The sequence below is a fragment of the Aptenodytes forsteri genome, unplaced genomic scaffold (genome assembly GCF_000699145.1).
Source record: "Aptenodytes forsteri isolate BGI_AS27 unplaced genomic scaffold, ASM69914v1 Scaffold164, whole genome shotgun sequence".
Taxonomy (NCBI): Eukaryota; Metazoa; Chordata; class Aves; order Sphenisciformes; family Spheniscidae; genus Aptenodytes; species Aptenodytes forsteri.
The window spans coordinates 2,120,204-2,139,349 of record NW_008795527.1 but is presented as its reverse complement, the minus strand read 5'-3'; the positions used below and the strand labels follow the sequence as shown (position 1 = coordinate 2,139,349).

The 19,146-nt window shown below is 37.7% G+C and overlaps 1 protein-coding gene across 1 annotated transcript in view; it reads right to left on the bottom strand.

Moving 5' to 3' along the window:
* OSBPL3 (oxysterol binding protein like 3) overlaps positions 1–19,146 on the bottom strand; it is a 100,343-nt gene that overhangs the window by 12,845 nt on the left and 68,352 nt on the right. Inside the window, exons 13-19 of the mRNA XM_009282040.2 lie at positions 16,339–16,446; positions 13,351–13,485; positions 12,549–12,642; positions 9,237–9,487; positions 7,191–7,328; positions 4,377–4,440; positions 1,312–1,390 (exon numbers count right to left, since the gene is read on the bottom strand). Coding sequence (XP_009280315.1) covers positions 1,312–1,390; positions 4,377–4,440; positions 7,191–7,328; positions 9,237–9,487; positions 12,549–12,642; positions 13,351–13,485; positions 16,339–16,446 — 869 coding nt within the window. The remainder of the gene's footprint in view (positions 1–1,311; positions 1,391–4,376; positions 4,441–7,190; positions 7,329–9,236; positions 9,488–12,548; positions 12,643–13,350; positions 13,486–16,338; positions 16,447–19,146) is intronic.

Sequence of the window (19,146 nt, the reverse complement as noted above, 5' to 3'; positions counted from 1 at the left end):
GGTACCACTTCGTGGAGACAATTAGCAATTATAGTTCTTCCTCTGAGAGGTTTTTTACAGAGGAAATACAGAATGGCAGTGTCACTACCTTCTTCTATGATGTTTCCTCCTTCATTACCGTAACTTTTCAGTATCTTGAACATCCTTGGGTAGTTAAGATACTTCTGTTGGTATTTCTTGGGAACACTGTTTTGGTTTTGTCTAAGGTTAATAAGCAATTTAAGAATATCATCCAGAGATCTGCCCCAAGGCTGGATAGTTATGACTAGCAGGGTGTGTGGGATAGCATGGGCAAGTACCTAGGACAGTGGAACACCAAGACAGTTACCTTGTTTCTGAACCCTCACTCACATCCTAAAGACCTTTCACTCCGCAGCTTAAGCTAACCACTATGAACACAACGTTTCATACATCACCTTTGGGATACTATCTTACTATATTGAAATTTTACCCACTTAAAAGAAAAAGGCATGCTTAGGCACTTAGTCTGGTAAATGTTAGGTTCTCGGGTTATTTTTCTTTTTTCAGATGGCAGAATAATTAATTTTGTAGACTCTCTTTGGAAAACAGATTTAATTGGAACACTACTCCACCTTTAGACCTCAGCTTCTGCAAACACACAAAAAAAGGCCAAATTTTAAAGGATTTTAATTCTTGATCTATAATGGGCACTCTGACAAGCCAGCATAGGAACACTGCAGATTTTTATTTAAAAAAAAAAATGATTAAACTATACTCAATACTTACTACAGTGGCTTCTTACTTCCTTGGATAATAAACACCAGATATGCAACTGGATCTATTTATCACTTACAATAATTATTTATGCAGTGATGACAGCTGTCAGGCTCACCTACAGACCAGGACCCCATGGTGTTAGGGTCCATACAAATATAAGTACAAAAGACAGCAACAACACCACCACACTCTCCCTCAAACTGATATTCAAGCAAAAGAACTCATAGCTTCCTCTACCATGCAGTTTTTCCCTGTGAGTTTAAAATGCATGAAGCTTGAAATTCAACTGAAGTATGAAAATACCAACTTTGCTTTTTTCAAGATACACAGAGTGATTTTTTTAATTTCATCTTTTGTTTTTTATAACCCTTGGAAGAGTTACTGCTTCTCTTATATGCTTCTGGTTTGGGTTGTTCCCCCCCCTTCTTTTTAAACTAAATCATAATCACCAGTTCTTCCAAAGGTCTAATACAGCACAGCACAGCTTGTTCTCATCTGGAAAAATGTGGCTTCAACGTGTGCAAGCATGTCTGTGCCTGTGTGTGAACAGCAATGCATGACTGCAGCACTTACACTGGAAGAGTTACATGTGTTGTACCAACTGGAACAATTTCCATGGACTTTCCCCAGAATTTGTTTTTCCATCTTACATCTGAAACAGGAAGAGGAAAAAAAAAAGACAGGTTTAGTCATAAGCATGGGTGAATCATTCTATTTCTGGGTTCTAATTTATTTTCAAGAAATGCAAAATAACAAAGTGCGACATAATAAAAGTGTTCGAAGAGTGCTGTGGACCTTCGAACATGGGGGGTTTGGGTTTTTTTTGTTTTTTCATTACGTTATTGGTTATTTAAATAGCAAAGTCCTCTCTCAAAAACTTTTTCAAAAGAGAGGAATTTGAATAAGCTATAGACAGCATATATTTATCTGCAATTGCGTTGCTAGTGAATGAATGCAGACATTTCCAAAAACAAAAGCAGAATTTCAAATACAAAAATATAGCAACTATGAACATCCACAGTGAAGAAGCAAAAGAATGTTTCAAAGGGCACAAAATTGCAGAGGGATTTAGTCCAACTTCCTCTGTAAATTTAACTGGCCTTCTAAAATCTTGTCTGAATCACAGAAAGACGCGTCCAAGTCTCACGTCATTTCTCCAAAAAAAGGTGAGAAATCTCAATGCAAGTTTAGCCAAATTTATTGAGCAAAAACACCTGGAAGAGAAAGAAACATGGACAGAGAAGCACGGCAGAAGGGGTATAGAGTTAAATTAGGCTAGATAATCAGGCAGTAACTTTCACAGTAACTTCAGAGCTCAGGGGAATAGTATCCTTGCTGTATTAGACACTAGGAACTCCATTTCCTGGCCAATCTGAAAAAGAGGGAAAAAATCATCTCTAGTGTCAAAAAGATGCTAGTGCTAACACAAGGAAAACCAAAACACTGTTTCCTATGCAGTTGTGGGGAGAATCTGTTATGCTGGCTGTGAGACAGATGTTCAAACCGTAGTTAGGAGACTACGTATCTCCCGAGTATATATGTTCAAGTGATAGGACTGAGCCACACCAAGCTGCAAAGGCTGGAATGGGACATAGGGCAGAATTCCTCATGAAAAAAGTAACCCTTTTCTTATCACTTGAGAACAGGACCCTTTTTTTTTTTAATTTTGAAGTTTGATGCTGGGCCAGCATCCTTAGTGACAGCAATTCTATTGTGATTCCTATACTGCACAATAAGAGGTCCAAAACTACCTTGACTACGATAGTGTTGAGCCGAATTCTGTACTAGCTTTCTCTCTGTCGCAGTGGGAAGGAAGAGAAAGGGCAAAGGCACACCCTGCTGAGTTTAAGAGTTAAAATGTATTATCAGACTGTGTTACGTTCTATGTTCTCATAAATGGCACAGCTGTCCCACAGAGATCAGTACATGAGAAAGAAACATCTTGGGAACCAGTGTGTAACTTGAACATGCAAAAATTTTAGGACAGCTAAGAAAAGCAAAGTGTTATTTTCAAAGCTATGCTCAGACTAATTCAGGCACAGGTACTGTAATAGCTGGAACTTTCTATTCTGCGTTTCTGTTGTTCATGTGTCCACACTCCTTTGCAAAAGCAGAGTCAGCTTCATAAGTCAGGGAAAATTATTTCCAAAATAACTGTCCCTGTCAGAACCCAGTCTTTTGGCTCACTAGAGATGATCAAGAGATTTCTTGATGTTGAAACAGATGAACTAGCATCAGCATCTGGTGGGATGACAGCACTAGTCTGGCAATGTTGCTGAGGACTGTCTCCTTTTCGGCTGAGGAGGTAACATAGCAAGTGAAAAGATCTTTGCACACAGAAAGAACTTGCTTCATTGACAAGCTACCTTTATGATTAACTTGATGTTAATCTTTCCACATAAGTTAATATAGCCCCATAACAAGAGGCCACAGCATTTACAAACTGCCTTTGCATTGGAAAAAAATCATTGTCTAGATCTCCCATAAGCTCAGCTAGCCACATTTAAAAACAAAACAAAACCCCCAAACCCTGCAGTACCCTGAGACTCCTGTGCTCATCAAGACCAAATCTCAGACTCTCTCTCATTGATCAGATTCTCAGCTCTCATCTTTACAGAAGAGCTTTGCTCTCTAAATGCAAGTGTTAAAATATTTGAGTGATAACCGTTGTCAAGATGTTAAACAAATCAGTCTCATCAGTTTTTATGAAGACAGGCTGCTATGTAGTCTTATTTATACAGTATTCAGTTACTGAATAAATTTTTGGTCATCTCTGCTTTTTGGCTAAGAACAAAAGGACTCTTGTCCCTGTATTTGTTTACAAAGCAAAGAATCACATTGAATAATGAAACCCAGACTAATGACAGAGTTCCAATTTCTGTTCAGTGTGGCTCCAGCCGTAATAACTATAATCAAGTCAGCAGAGTCAATCATAACAGAATTAAAGGTTATAACATGGCTACGTTGTGAATTGACAAACCTCTGGATGAAGGATTTTAACTGAGTTAAAAGGCGCAGCTATGTTCTGTGTACACTCCAGAAATATCTAACCGCACAGGTAGTGTGACTGGCTGACAACTTCACTAGCATTACACAGCAAACAGAGCTCCAAAACAGTTTTTTTGAAACACAATGTTAGTAGTCAAATAGCACAAAATCTTACATACTGTAATAATGCCAGCAGAGAACGACATGGTAAATATATTTATCCTTGCTGTTATGCTCATTTTGGGAATTTTTTTTCAGAACAGGTTTACAAGATCTGCCAAGGCTCAGGATTTAACTTGTAGTTTTTCAAGCTGTGTTCTAGCTTGTTTGTTTTATAAATAGCTTGAGGTACAACTCTTCTTTACTAAAGAACTCCTCCCCAAAACAAACCTGATTTTAAAGAAATGCAGATATTTGTACATGAAAAGAATAATCAATTAATTTTACAAAAAAACCTTGAACATTTTTATAATGTCAGAACATCCAAGTAAGAAGCATGCAAGTAAGTATAGGCTAGCATTTCTTAAAGCCATTCTAATACAATTTAAGCAGGGAATGTCACCTTTTCCCAATTTCTGGATATTTCATGTTAGACATACAATGAAAATATTATGACCACTGTAAAAGTAAATGATAGACTGAAGAGTTACCTTGCCAAAAAGTATAATTCACAGATTCAGCATGGCATGCAGAAATAGGTGGATGGTGACTGACCTAATAGCAAGACATGAAAGGAGAAAAAAAAAGATGGACATATTAACACTTGAATAGTCATTTTGGTTTGGGTTCTTTTTTTTTTCTCCTTCATTTTTCATTCATATACGTGCTTTACAAATTGAACATTTACTTTCCTTTTGCAGTTGTGTCCTGAAGGGGGAGTCAGTGAGATTAATAAGGTACTGAGACCTAAGAAGCCTTGAAAGAAATAGGAAGCACTTATTTTAAAAGGCCTGTGAATTTTGTTCATCGAGTGAAAATCTAACTATATATTTTGTACATTGCCTCTAATATGGTAATTACATTTACCCTTAGGGCCCCCTTAATATACTAACAGAAGCCGCACTTCAAGCACACAGACAAAAATAAAAAAAACAAAGGGCCAAATTCTTCTGTACAGTAAATAACCACAAAACGCTGACTATAAGGGAGGAGACAGTGATCAGCATCTCTGAGGGGGCCATGGGTGGAGAAATCAAGCCATGAAATTCCATCTAGAAACCCTTAATACTGCAGTAGTGACACCTCAGGTGTTTCTAGTGCGAAACTAACCATGTGCACTGCATTTTATCAGCTTTGGGTAATAGCACATACATGAATTGGGGCAACCACCAAAATAGCAAAGCAAGGACTGTGAGTAAATAAAGAAACACACAATGGAGGCTATTAAAAGGGAATAGTAAGTAATAAAGTAACTGCACAAAGTGAAAGCAGCCACTCCTCCTTGGCTGTAAATTCTCCCTCTGGGTGAATATGACTAACAACTAACCAGGACCAACTCTTTGACATGTAATGCCTACTGTTTTTTTGAGAGACAACTTTATTTTCAAGTCAAATTGCTATTTCCCACTATGAATTTAATTTCTTAGCCACCTACATGGCTCAAATGCAGTTCTGCTTTCTTCTTCGTTACTCATTTTGCAAATCTGATAATTTTTTTCTGCAGGCATCCGGCATCCAGTTATTTACTGAACATAGTCTACTTGGTTTAAAAAAAAAAAAAAAAAGAGAAAAGTACTAATTACTCTCAGCTATGCCCTAATCCACCAAGAGCAACACTCACTCTCTCACATACTGTACCCAGATTAACCCCAGATGTCACTACAATTCATGGGTTAAACTTAGCTCTCACTTAAACTGTTATAATTCCAGAGTAAGGTCATGGTGCTAAGTGGAGTTATTCTAAACTCACTCTAGTAATAGAACAGAATCTCTGTTATTTTATATGTTTTGCCTATCTATCCCATGGATTACATACTATCTGCACTAGCAAGTTATCTAGAGGAAGCATCAAAATGCTTGCAGAAACAAGCAATAAGCAACAGCTCCTGATGCGAAGAGAAATATTTAATGCGTGCAAGCTGCATGAAATTTCTTTCCTCCTATACTGCCCTCGCTTCCTAATATTCCTCCACTCCATACTATTACAGTAATTTTACCACTCCATAAACTCACGTCACTTATTGCACGTATTAGAACAATAGCTGTTAACAGCCCAAGCCCCCTCATGTATTAAAATTCCTCTTTAGAAAAAGTAGCCTTTGTACTGATTTATCCAATATTCAAGGGAAAATCTCTTCCTTTAATTCAATCTAACATTAAGCACAGTACCAACCTTTATTCACCACTTTGTTACTTCAGTTTGAAGTTACACTGGTAAGCGCAGTGCTCTATACACATCATCTTAGAACTGAAGTAACACAATGAAGACCCAGATACACTACTTGAACTTTAAATTTGATTCTTGCTTTGACTGTTTTGCCTTTTTTTTCTTTTCCTTATTTTTACTCTTGCCTGTGACATTTCCCGAGACTAAGGAAAGATCACATAGCACTCCTTTTTGTCAGTTCTAAAACATAATGTACAAAATGTTGTATCCTCAGAGATGGTCAAAAACACTTTTCGTTTCCTAAAGGAAACCTCTTAGAAGGCTTTCTCTGATCAAATTTCTAGGTTGTACACCCTTGCCCACTGCACTTTTTGGAATTTTTTTTTTGTTATGTAGAGACAGAACGAGACAGCTTTCAATTATTCTTACTATGCTAGGCACCAGGTCATTTAAATTTTATCTCTTTTTAACATATGTCTCAAGCTTAGCAATTTTGGTAACTTGTCTGGTTTAAATTCAGTATTTTTAACCCATACTTAATAATTATTCTCCTGTTGGGGAATTTTTTTCATAAACACTCAGACCTTGATGTGTTGTATACATCCTTCACCTACTAAGCTGTGGTACCAGATTTGAAAAGCCTAGCCCACGAAGTATTTGGACAGGAAGGAGAAATATTCATGGTGCCATAGAAAATACTAGTGGTTGATTGACTCACACAAGGGATATATTTGTTGTAAAAGAAGACATTAAACAGCTGAAGATACAGTATTTTTAATGATCACACACAAAAGAAAATGACAAGAATGTGAATGCTTGTTGCAGTTGTGATCAGATTTCAGCATGGGGAATTGCACTCTACTTAACCAAGTTATCTAGTTACTGGAGTAGGCAGCCTGCCAGTCCTCGCTTCTCAAATGTCAGCTGTTGTTTGTCATGTTCCATCCCAGAGTTAGCAGACTTTCCTCAAAAACCAATTTTCTTAATTTATAATTGTGCAACATCCCTTAAGTTTTGCTGGGCTCAGGTTATGTAAAGTAATTTTGTCTTTTGCTATTAATTCCAGAGGATTCCAGCCATGCATTTAGAATTAAGCAGTGTATCAAGTAGCAAATCTAAGGGTTGCAGCATACAGTACCTGTTCTGCAAAGAACTGGAAACCCTTATCTTCACGAATACATTCGTAGGTTTCTCCAAGCACAGGATTAAATGGCTTACTTCCAGCTCGGTAGTAACTGGATGCATATGCAGAGACTGCAAATGCAGCTATATACACCTGGGAATAACATACATGGAATTTTGATTAATTAATTTACCACAGCCATGCACAATTTTTGCTGTACATTCTGATTTAACAGAAGAAAAAAAAATAAGGTCTTATCCTGACATCAGATTCTGTATTTTTCCCATCATTTGCAGACTACAAACATGCATGCCTCCTGCAAGTTAAGCACTAGCTCACACACTAGAGAATTATTCAGTTTTCAGAGAGTCATTCAAGGGTCCAGGGATGGAGTTATTAGGGTCAAACACTGCAAATTTCACCAACTGAAAACAGCATTTCTGAAAACTCTTTGAAAGAGTTTAGCATTCTGCAACACAGTTCAAAGCAGTAACCTTAAAAATCAGTATAGATTTTGTATTATAACTGGCTTTTATAGTTATGGTCTGTGATTCTAAGGATCTACCAACTCTCCTTTTTCCTAAACATGGCACAGGGAAGTATTGCATGAGTTTTCACCAAGTTTGCTATTTTTAATGCAGTTTGAATTGAATTGCCTTTTATCTACTGTGTGCTACTACCTAATCATGAAACTGTTCTTGATTATGATTGAGACACAGGTAACCCTTCCAAATTTTTGCAGTCAACTCAAGCATAATTCCTCCTTAACCTGAGGAATTAGGATTTGGGGTTGTTTGATTCAGGTCTCTTTTGTACCATTTTTCTCCCTTTTCATTCCCTTTTCCCCATCCTGTGAAAGCGTAGATGCTCTCCTTTCACAATTTCAGAAATTGAATCCACTTCAGAATGGCTCTTTTATGGACTATTACAATTACTATGCAACAGCTAGCATTTATTTTGCTTCAGGAGTTTCTCAAAGGCAAAGAATACTCCATTCTGAGGTAATTTCCAGATGGTTGGGTGTGGGAAGGAGGGAAAAGGCTTCTTTTCACTCCCATATGAACAACTACTGCGTCTTTCCTTTTCCTTTTAACATATGTTCTCAAGAGAACAAAAAAAGCTATGCACCGAAAACCCCAGTAAATAGCCACACCCTCTGTCCTGAGAACAGACACTAAATTGTAACCCTTGAAGAGTGTCAGAATGGAGCAAGAGGCTTTTCAAACTATTTATACACAACTATTTACATTCATTAATAACCTCATTTTACGATAAGATATATTGAGTTGAAAAGGCCTAATTCAGTTTAAGGGACAATCTATAGCTTCCATTTAAGATAATTTAGAGAGCTTTTAATCCCTTATTTATGGGCTTACATATTAAGTAGCTCTTGTGCACCTGGAAGCAGAACAACTGAAATGCATTTTTCACTTGTTCTTTTGCCAAATGCTGAATTCAGGGTTCTGAACTGGCAGAAGATGACACCATTATTGTACCCAACATACAGTCATATTTCCCAGTTTTGAGATCCTGAACATTTTGGATCAACCCCAAAACTTCACAAAACGAGTTAATAAAGCAAATGGAGCTAATTTAGTTAATATAAAGATACCACAGTAGTGTAGGACTGGAAGATCCAGCATCCTCTATGCACAAATGTGTTACCAGATTAGATGCCCGTAAAAAAAGATATATTGTAGCTTTCATACCCAAGAGAGAAGTGTATTAGTTCAACTCCCCTTCCCTTTTTGCTGTAAATTTTTAATCATACAGAGTAAGAGCTGCAAAACAGAACTAAACTACTTCTTTGTTTAACCTTGCAGGACAGCAAGGTACTTGAGGAGACAGACTTTCTGACAAAGCAACACAAATTATGCAGAAGAGTCAAAAATAGTGGGTATATAACTATGTACAGACACACGTTTGGACAGTCTGCCACTCTCAACTGAGAGAAAAAGAAAAATGGAACAGAAAGTCTTCATTTCTTTGGCAGATTGTTTTTATATTTACCCTATTCTAATTATATTGAATGTTACTAAGTATTTGGAATAACATATTTACCATCCGTTCAAATGGGTTAGGCGTATGTGCTGCTTTATCTAGTAGTTCACTGTACTCCAGCTCCTCGCAGAGACGCTGAAGGGTGTTAAGTGGCTCATTTAATTCAACAGGCATGGCCACTTTGGAGAGATCCTTTCCTATGTTATTTCTCAGGATATTCCATAGGCTGATGTTACTCGTATTAGGACATGGGGCTGGTAAGCATGTTCTCCGTTTAGAATTGCATCCAATTCCACTTTCAGAAATACAGTCTGAAAAGGAAGGAAGTGGCACAACAAGTCAATTCACTGTTTACTTAGTTTCATCCCCTTTGCAAACATACATTAAAATGCAACCATCTTTTTTTCTGTCAAAACTTCCTTCCACCCTCACAATTCATTCGAGTATTTCACTTGTGGTTTGAAGATAGCCTGTTATAAAAATGATAAAATTAAGAACAAGATTTTAGTTTCTGTATGTTAACTGAGGTAAATGCCAGGTACAAAAGATGCATAAAAAATGACCTTCCTTCCCCTTAAAGGCTATAAGAAAGACTCAGGCTTTCCATTGAATTTGAATGAGTAAATATTATAACTATTTTATTTGTAACAGAGATGGATTCCTATCTGTTTAAGGAACATAAAATCTCCCTCCTTGACAGAGCTTCAATTAAGTTGACACTTCTCAGAAGGCAAGGCATAACTTACAGATCCAAGCATAATAACAACTCCTACCTATCTTTTCCTACTTTTTTGAGTTCTCCTACCAGGGAAATTTACTGCACCACAGATTTACATGCAGGCTTTTCCACAGTGCTCCCCACAGTGCTTAGCATTTAAAACATTTTAGTGATGTTAGCTTTTAGATACGCCTATACGTTGGTGGAGAAATGGCCTGTTTTAAAGGTGGAAAAGCTGAAGCAACTGTGGAGCTATGGGTTTGCTGAAGATAAAAAAAAAGGACTCAGGTCAAGAATCCTTGATATGAATATCTGAGGTCTGTGTTGCCCTGTCAAAGCAATCGGAACAGGATAAATAGTTCTAAGTGTGCCATGAAATTATTTGTGGCAGAATCAAAATAGAGCTACAAGCTTCTGCAACAGGCACTAGTCTGAAGTAATTACATTGCTTAGCTGTACATCAATCTCATTTCAGAGAGGAATATGGTTGCCACTACAAGAACATATTTTATCTTTACACGTCCTTAGAAGCACCTAGGAAGCTCCTGCCCTAGAATCAGTTACCATTTGGAGACATTCAGGTATAGCCCCAGTCTGTCAATCCCTGTCCTCATCCGGCTTTCCTCACACTGCTTTGTCTTGGAGGAATTAAAACAGCACTGGGCAGCACATCTTTCCTGTGCTGCACATGCCCAAAGAATCACTGCCCTTAAATGCACGATTTCAACCAGTATTTCCTCTGCTGGTCCACTGACATAAGCATGATATCATTAGTGCTTCCAACAGTGACAAAGTATAGATAACCACAAGGGCTAACTTCTTCATCACTGCCATGTATGCTAGCCCATGCCTCAGATGGAGGTTTTCAAGTGGAATCAGCAGCCTCAAAGTTTTGAGGAAGAAGTTTCCATCTTTCCTGCCACTCTCAAACTAGAAATCCTAATATCTCATATGACTGAGTTACGGTAACAAGGACAGGTGAACTATTTGCAGTCTGCTGCCTATCTTTTTCTTTTTGCATAAAAATGACACACAGGCACTATGAATCAAAAAATCTACCTGAAACAATTGTACTGTTAAGAGGTTGGCTCCTATACTTCCCTCTTAGAAGAATTTATTTAATATCAGAAGAGGCCAAAAAGAAGGATGTTCCCTTAAATACCTCAGGAATGAGGGGATATCTGGAGAGGAAGGAGGTAAATGCTAAAAATTTATCCTTGTTCAAAAGAACTCTCTGAAATGGGATTTGGCTATGTCCTTTGACAGCTTCTGATTAAAAGCAGAGTACTAATTGACTGAACTACATACTCCGGACTAGCCCATTAATTGGGGTAAACTGGTGACAAAACAGAGTAGAGAAACAACTAATATATTCAGATACCAAATTTTCTATACAGTGAAGTTTACCCACCCCCCGTGAAAAGAAAAGCCCATGCAGTTCTGATTTGCAAGAGCTGTGACAAATGGCCAGCAAAAATACTGAAGGAGATTAAGACATCTGACCTCCAGCTAGACTCAATGACTTTTAAGGCCAGACTGGACCATTATCATCATCTAGTCTGGCCTTCTACATTACAGTGGCCAGAGGATTTTATCATAATCCCACAATTTAGGGTTCAGCTAAAGCCCTGTAGGAAAAAGACATGCAGTTTGCTATTAATGGGAGTGGCAGGCTGCCCAAAGCACAGAAACAGCAGGTACCAGAAGCACGTGGAGGTGCTGCTAATATGGAAGAGTGATAGTCTTTGTTACAAGAAGATGAACAGCCACACTAGTACAGTTTTCTAAGGTCCAGATCATGAAATAAATCAATCTGTATTCTTTCTTATCTTTCAAAAAAAATCTTCATTTTTAAACAGTTACAGAATACAACAGATCTCCAGGCATATCAAACTACCCAAGTATGTAGGGATCCACTGGTCCTTGGAGACAGTCAGGAAACAGCTGCTAGTAAGAAACCACTGTTCAGCATTTTTGAAGATAAAAATATAGATAGAATGGGAAGAACATTGTGGTTAGCTGAAAGGAGCTGAAGGCACAAAGCCAATTAGTTTGTTATGACCAATTCTTCTCCTTCTTTTTTTGATTCTGTCTCTAATTAGCAAGACAGTTAAATAAGCATATGTACTAACAAGACTGTCATGATTAAAACATGCAAAAAAGAAATCCTTATGGTCATACACCAGGCCTGCCAGTGTGTAATTATTCTCATGTTCCTTTAAACACTGAGTTCTGCTAAAAACAACAGAACTCTGAATGCAGTTGTTAAATTGCGACTGAAAAAAGAGTGACAAGAAGAAAATTACTTTTTGAAAAAAAGAAAGCAGCTAGGCCTTGCTACTTTGAAAAAACCTGTGGCCATGAAAGGAACTGAAAAGGAGTGGGAGTTGCACCAAAGAAGCCAAGAAAATAGGTGTTTCTCTGCTGATACAGCACGACTATCCTGCTTAATCAACAGTGCCTGGGCCCTGTTAATCGGATTAGCCAGAATGTGCTGTTTAAAACCAATCTGAGGCTGTAAGAGAAAAAACACAGGCTGTTTACATCTCAAAAACTGTAATATCAAATTATTTCTAGTAAGAGAAGGAAAAAAATATCCCAAACAAAAAGAAACAAAATTCTCAAAACATGGTATAATAAAACACTGAACCTACCTAAAGTTTGTCTTTCATTCTCCATGTCATTGCTTAGGTTATCTTCTGAGACATTATCACTGATATCACTTACGTATGAGTCATCATCTGATACCTGAGTGTGGGGTGGGGAAATAAGCAAGATACATCACTCATTAAAGTAACCCCATACGCACATGAAAATTGTTACTTTCCACTGCAATTATTGTTTTAATAGATTTGAACTGTTTAAGCTGTCTTTCAGTATTACAGGAAGGTACTAAGAAGTCCTAAGAAGACACAACTGAGTTTGGGAGAGATCATCATCATTGAAAATTCAGCTATTCTTTTAGTGGAGAATAAATCTTCATCTTCTTGGCCCCACAGCTAAGAAGGCTTTCCTCATATCAAAAGCCAAGGTTTTTATGGAGTCCAAGAGAGGTGACAAAATGAGCTATTAAAATCCAATATGCATGACATCAGCCCCAAGGTACCTACAGGTACCACAAGGACAGGTATGAATATATATTTCTGTGATACAATTTCTAAAGCACCTGTATAACAACTCAAGCCAGACAGTACAATATATGCAGTATCTGCATATTAGCTACCTAATTGCCATTTGCCTCAATGTGCATATAAGACTTCTCCATACTAATTGTTACATTTTCCTGTGAAGAGGCAATGACAACAAATAAATACATGCAGCATATTAATTTCTAAATGGTTTGAAAATTTTCATTTTCTGGCAGTCATCTGATGTGCAGTTAGCACTCAGAAAGACTGCATGCCAAGTAGCAGATGAGAAAATACATCAGAATGATGTCAATCTTAATGCTCAGACCTCATTTTCTGAAGAGCTAGCAGACAGTAGGACTTCCTGTGCATCAAAAAATTCTGTGAGAGAGTCAGCTATAGACAGTCTGCTTTCATTGGAGACCTGGTGAACCAGACCTCTGCTTTCTTCTCTCGAATTTTCCTGTTTAGAAGAAATAAAAAGTTTTGAGAGGAGAAGTACCACAAATAGCATTCATGCACGCAATTCCACATTCACGTAACTTAAAGGGCTGTAAAACGCTTGGAGAAGATTGCACATGCTCCTCTCCAATTTAGTGAAAGGTAGCATGTGTTTCAAAGGGGGATTTAAAACCAAAGTAAAACAGACCAAAGAGAAGAAGAAAAAAAGAAGGGGAAAAAAGGCAAAGCATATTCAGTAAATCAGTTATGGCACTGCATGTACTTTTTCATAAAAAAAAAAAAAAGGTAAAAATGCTTTGATATTTGAATGATTTAGCCAGATATACACAAGTATATCATCAAAAAGCCCCCAAAAGAACAAAACACCCATCTCTTTATATTACATCCTAGATTCACATTCCCTTCTGATCTTAGCAAATGAATTAATCTTTTCCTCCCAAGCCTTGCTTAATGCAAAGCCTGCAGTGCAGTGGCATACAAAATTCAGAGGGGCAAAGTTACTTTCTATGTAATAGCAATGCTTTCCTAGCTCTCTTTCTTCACTAGATAATTGTGACAATCTTCACGCACTATGCTGTGCTTTGGAAAGCCTTCCTTCATATCCACACCTGAGATAGCTCTGTGTTAACCAAACCAACTTATCAAAGTCACGTAAGCGACATTGCTTTTGCTGCTGCAGGCATGTTTGACTGCCACGGAGATCTCGGTAACTCTTCCCATGGAAGCTCTACAGATCATTGGCGTAAGCAGAGTTTGAAAAGGTGGCCTAGCAAAGGTGGGTGACCAGTGAGACTTGGTTCATTCTGTGGATGCAGTAAAAAAGTTGGAGAACATTGTGCACTATTGTTTTCCCTGATAACTCCACCAATGCTAAGAAAAAGGGCTAGCTGGCCCAAAGGAGTGTATTAGCTGCTCTCAAGCTTTTCAGCATGAGATGGTTTACTAACTTGTAACCATGACTGCCCTATTATAATTTTGCAGGAATTGTACTGTTTTACTTTCAAAACAACATAATGAACAATCTGACAAGTCTATAATCAAACTGACAAATCTTCTTTCAAGGCTTTTCTGCTAGTAGATTTTACTACAGTATGGAATGTTATTCAGTACGTGCTGATAATGGTGACATGATAACAAAACAAACTGTTATCGTACAAGAGACTTTTTTTCATAAAAAAACCCTTCTGATAGAGCAGCAAGAAAAGAGAAAACCTCAACATGGTCTCTGGTGTGGGAAGGCAGTTACACTAGCCTACAAGTTAAAAAAAAAAAATCTTACACACGTGAGCATTGCTACTGGGATTGTTTCCAATACTATTTTGAATCTGAGAAGGAAAGTGAGCAGGAAAGGCTCATAAAAGAACAGCACGTTTTTATATCTATCACGTGAGAGTTTCAGGTTGTCTTCTTTCATGTTCCCACTCTGGCATGACAAACTACAACATAAACTGCCCAATAGACAAACTAAACTTCTACCTTATACAAAGGCTTGAGATACTAGTTTATACTGCTTCAATTTTCACAGGTCTATCATAGCACCTGATGTGTCATTTAGAGCCAAGTTTTGTGCAGTGGCCCCGTCTTCCTCACAGCAGCACTACTGTATCACAGTCCTCAGACAAACCTAGAATGAAGCTTCTCCAGCATAAGTGATTTCATCCTTAAGTTCCATCCCAAACCATGCTAGAGGGATTCTGTGACTGAAATCTCTAAAGGACCTTTTGAAAGCTATTTTTGTCGTGTGTGTGTGTATATAGTGCCTAGAACAAGTTTCAGAAATAATCCATTGTCATTGCAAGGACCTTCACTAAATAAGAAAATAAAGAACTCCTGAAATTAAAAAACAATGCATTAATGCTTGTCTGGATAGCAGTTTAAGTGCTGTTCAAATTCTCATGGGATTAAAAGCAAAAGGCATTAGAATGATCAACTACCTTAAAGAAAAAAAAAAACAAACGGCTAAATATGACCAAAACACGGCTCTACTAAAACAGAGCTAAACCAGAAGTGAACAGACAGAATGACTAAACTGCCTTTAAAAATAAAAGGAAATAATAAGTTATATAAAACCCCCAGTGTTACATCCACTCAAGTTCTAATGAAAGATTTATACTACAAGCATAACACAAATTTGGATATGAGTTAACATTTAGGAAAATCCATCAGAAATAACACAGTTCTTGCTTCCCTCACTAGCACCATTAACACCTAGATCCTATGACCTATAAATACACCACATTCACATGCATTCTGCAGCAAGCCAAAAAACTGTCTGAACATCAGTATGTCTCAAACTGGCTAATTGGATATGTAGAAGTATGCACTCCCTGGCTTCACACAAAGAAAACCAAATGGCTGAAAGGGCTCTTGTACATCTCATTTCTTTGATCCTTTCATGGAAATGTCTGATAGTTGTTCTAAACCTTAAACAAGCCACGCTGGTAGCCAGCGTTCTGGGCTAACAATATTTAGACAGCCAACAGAAAGAATTACAGAACTTGAATGTTAACAAGGGAATAAGGGGTAAAGAAACAGTAGCATGAGGGTAACAAGACGGCAGCTCTGTTCATGCTGAATGGGAAGCGGGCAGGAGGAGAGGGAGAACACCAGGAACCAGTAGCAAAAAGCAATGGAAGTGTGCTCAGGAAAACTGCTCACAAGGAAAGTCTTTGAAATCAAATATTACACAATGCATCATCAGAAATGACTCATAACCATGAAAGCGGACTCGTTTTACTAACACAATACGCCATAGCGAAAACATGAAGAACAGGACAAGATGCAGCTACGCAGCACTGTCTAGATGTAGGGGCTTGTGGAACAGACATCACTGAAAGAAGAAATCCATACCCACCTTCACCAAATCTGGACTTGATTTTGCATTAGATGCTGAATCAAGGATCATAGATTCGGCATGTATTCTGCGTAACCGGTCTTTAAGATCTGTGTTTTGTGCTATTGCCTGGAATATTTAACAAAAATATTGGGGATATAAAGTTCTCTCAACTAACTTGAATGTGGCTTTACTGTGTAAAAAGGGGTGAAGAGTATTTAAAGTGCAGTATAAAACACCATCACCACATGATTTTTCACTGGTTCAGCAAATGATTTATTAAAACGCTTCAAACCTCGTTCCTTATCTGTCAAATTAAAACTATTTTTGTTCAGTGTGAGGGAAAAGACACACAAATGGAGGAAAAAAAGCCAAAGATGGCAGGGATATTTCAAGTTACCAGGTTTTGCAAGCTGATTTAATAAATTAATTTTGTGCATCTTTTTTCTTTTCAAGCTCCCTTCCTTCACCCGTCTCCAACCTCGCCTCTATCAACATTAATTCTTACTTTTGCCACATCCAAAACCATTCAATTTTCCCATCAGCCTGCTATACTGACAGTTCCCTTTGCCTTCCGCTGACAGAGAAATAAGACTTAAATTCAGACAGGTACAGGTACAATTTATGTCCTATCAGCTTATAATGGCAGTGATCAGAATAAAAAGCCTCTACTGCAAACTCATGTTTGTTACATGTTATTTACTCATGCTAGGTGCATCTGATGGACAGGTGTCAGTTAGAGTAGACTTGTAGTGTTACATGTTATTTACTCATGCTAGGTGCATCTGATGTTAGAGTTAACTAACTGATGTTAGTTAGAGTGGACTTGTAGGAAGAGAATGCAACCCTGCCTGCAGTGAAAAGATCTCTGAAAAAAAAAGATTGGGTTACTAATTTTGGAAGAACACTGAAGACTTACTGCCCATTTTAGTGAACTGAATCAACACTAGGATGTGGAGAACCCTGCTGTTTACACATCTGCTTTGTCCCACAAATGCTTCTGATTTTGACAGTAAATTTTTGTTGGAAATAGTCTTGAGAGCAGGAAAGACAGTAAGCTCAAAGTGATGATGGGGGGAGAAAGTAATTTCTGGCTTTACATATGTGTGGTCTGAATTGGCCACACAGGCATATATCACTTTTGTGTCAAGTGTTCAAGTGGACAGCATTGTGTTATACCCACAACATCAAATAAGTGCAAGAAAGAATTTACACAGCTTTCCTCTAATAGCATCTTCCAATTTTCATTGTTTGCTACAAAGTGTTTTCTTCTTTCTATTGTCTTCTTCCTCGCCCAAACATAAAAATATTGTATTTTTCCCCATTCTGTATTTGCTTTTCTTAGACTGTGTGTAGGTCAAGGATACTATCTTAATGAGGGAGAAGCAGACAGAGAGATGCTAATTTTGTGGTGCTTTATCCACTTTAAATCTGTTCATTTTTCTTCCCCTGCCAGGCTGATGAGAGCAAAACAGACTTATGTTTGATAGCTTTCAACCTGTGAGTCTGACTTTTTGTTCCTCACGTACAGAAAACAAACTGAAATGAACAACAACAAACACGAAGTCAGTGTCATCCACACAGGACTCTCTTTCAAGTTTATCATATCTGTGCTTTCATACGTCTTCAAAGGAAGCTTATTCCTTTCTCCTACAGGATCTCTTCTCCACAGGGTGAGAAAATTTCTGTTGGTATCATGGCTTTACAGATCTGCAGGCTAAGAATAGCTCTCACAGGTGTTAACCGCTGCTGAAACTGCCAAGGTTCACAGACAACTTCTGAACGGGTTACAAAAGGCTTATTAAGTATCAGATAAGACCTAAAAGCATGACTTTTAAAAGACATTTAGAGGATGAAGATGGACAACAGAATTTCATTGCTCAGAAAAAAAAATTCATGCTAAGCTGAGTGTTCACTGAGTTCAGAAATCTTAAAACAGTTTTTTTTTTATAAAATGGTAGGCAAATAACACTGGAAAAATAAAAGTCACCTATTCAAATATCAGAAGTGGAACATCTGAAAGCCAAAAACAAAGAAGCGCAAATGAGTGAGTACAGTTATAGAACAGGTTTCAGCTTTCTCTAAATACTATGAAGACATCAGAGCCTCTAAAGGTCTAGGCAGAGAGGCACGTTATACGCTTAAAAAACTATAACCATACGCAGCTTTTGTAAAGCAAAAGGAAGTTTTCATACTGAAATAATTCTAAGATGATCTATATCACATTTATCAATGCCAGAGAGTCTCCCCTGCCTCTGATTAGGAATTTGCAACAAACACTGAAATCTTAAGACCATGGTAATGATGGCACTCGTTGTTCTGAAATCAGATCACTGTTTGGTTGACATGTTCAAACATGACCAACCTGAAAGTTCTGGTCTCAACCAATTACAAAAAGCACACCAATCAAAAACCCCCACCTTTTTAAAGAGCACAATTTTTTGTCATTTAGAACTCTGCCCTAACAGCTCCATTTGCTGCTTTTAGATGACTAACAGATAATTAAGGTTAGAAGTCAATATAAACAAGTTGAACTTGAATTTGCTTTGCAGTGTCTTGGTGCAGCATGGTGAAGCTCTAGTGCATTAGAAGGGACAGCTGAGTGCTTTCAGCCACTCTCACTTTTATTTTATGCCAAGTCATACAGTGAATACTTGAGTGCTGTTTAGGAAAAGAAAAGGAAAAGGAAACCTGCAACCTACCAGAACTGAGTGATTAAACGGTGTATGTTTTGAGAGAAAGTAGAGTCATCGTCACAGAGCAGCCCTCTGATTCTTATCAAATGATACAGATTATACCATATACCTAAATCAATCTATCAGACTTCAG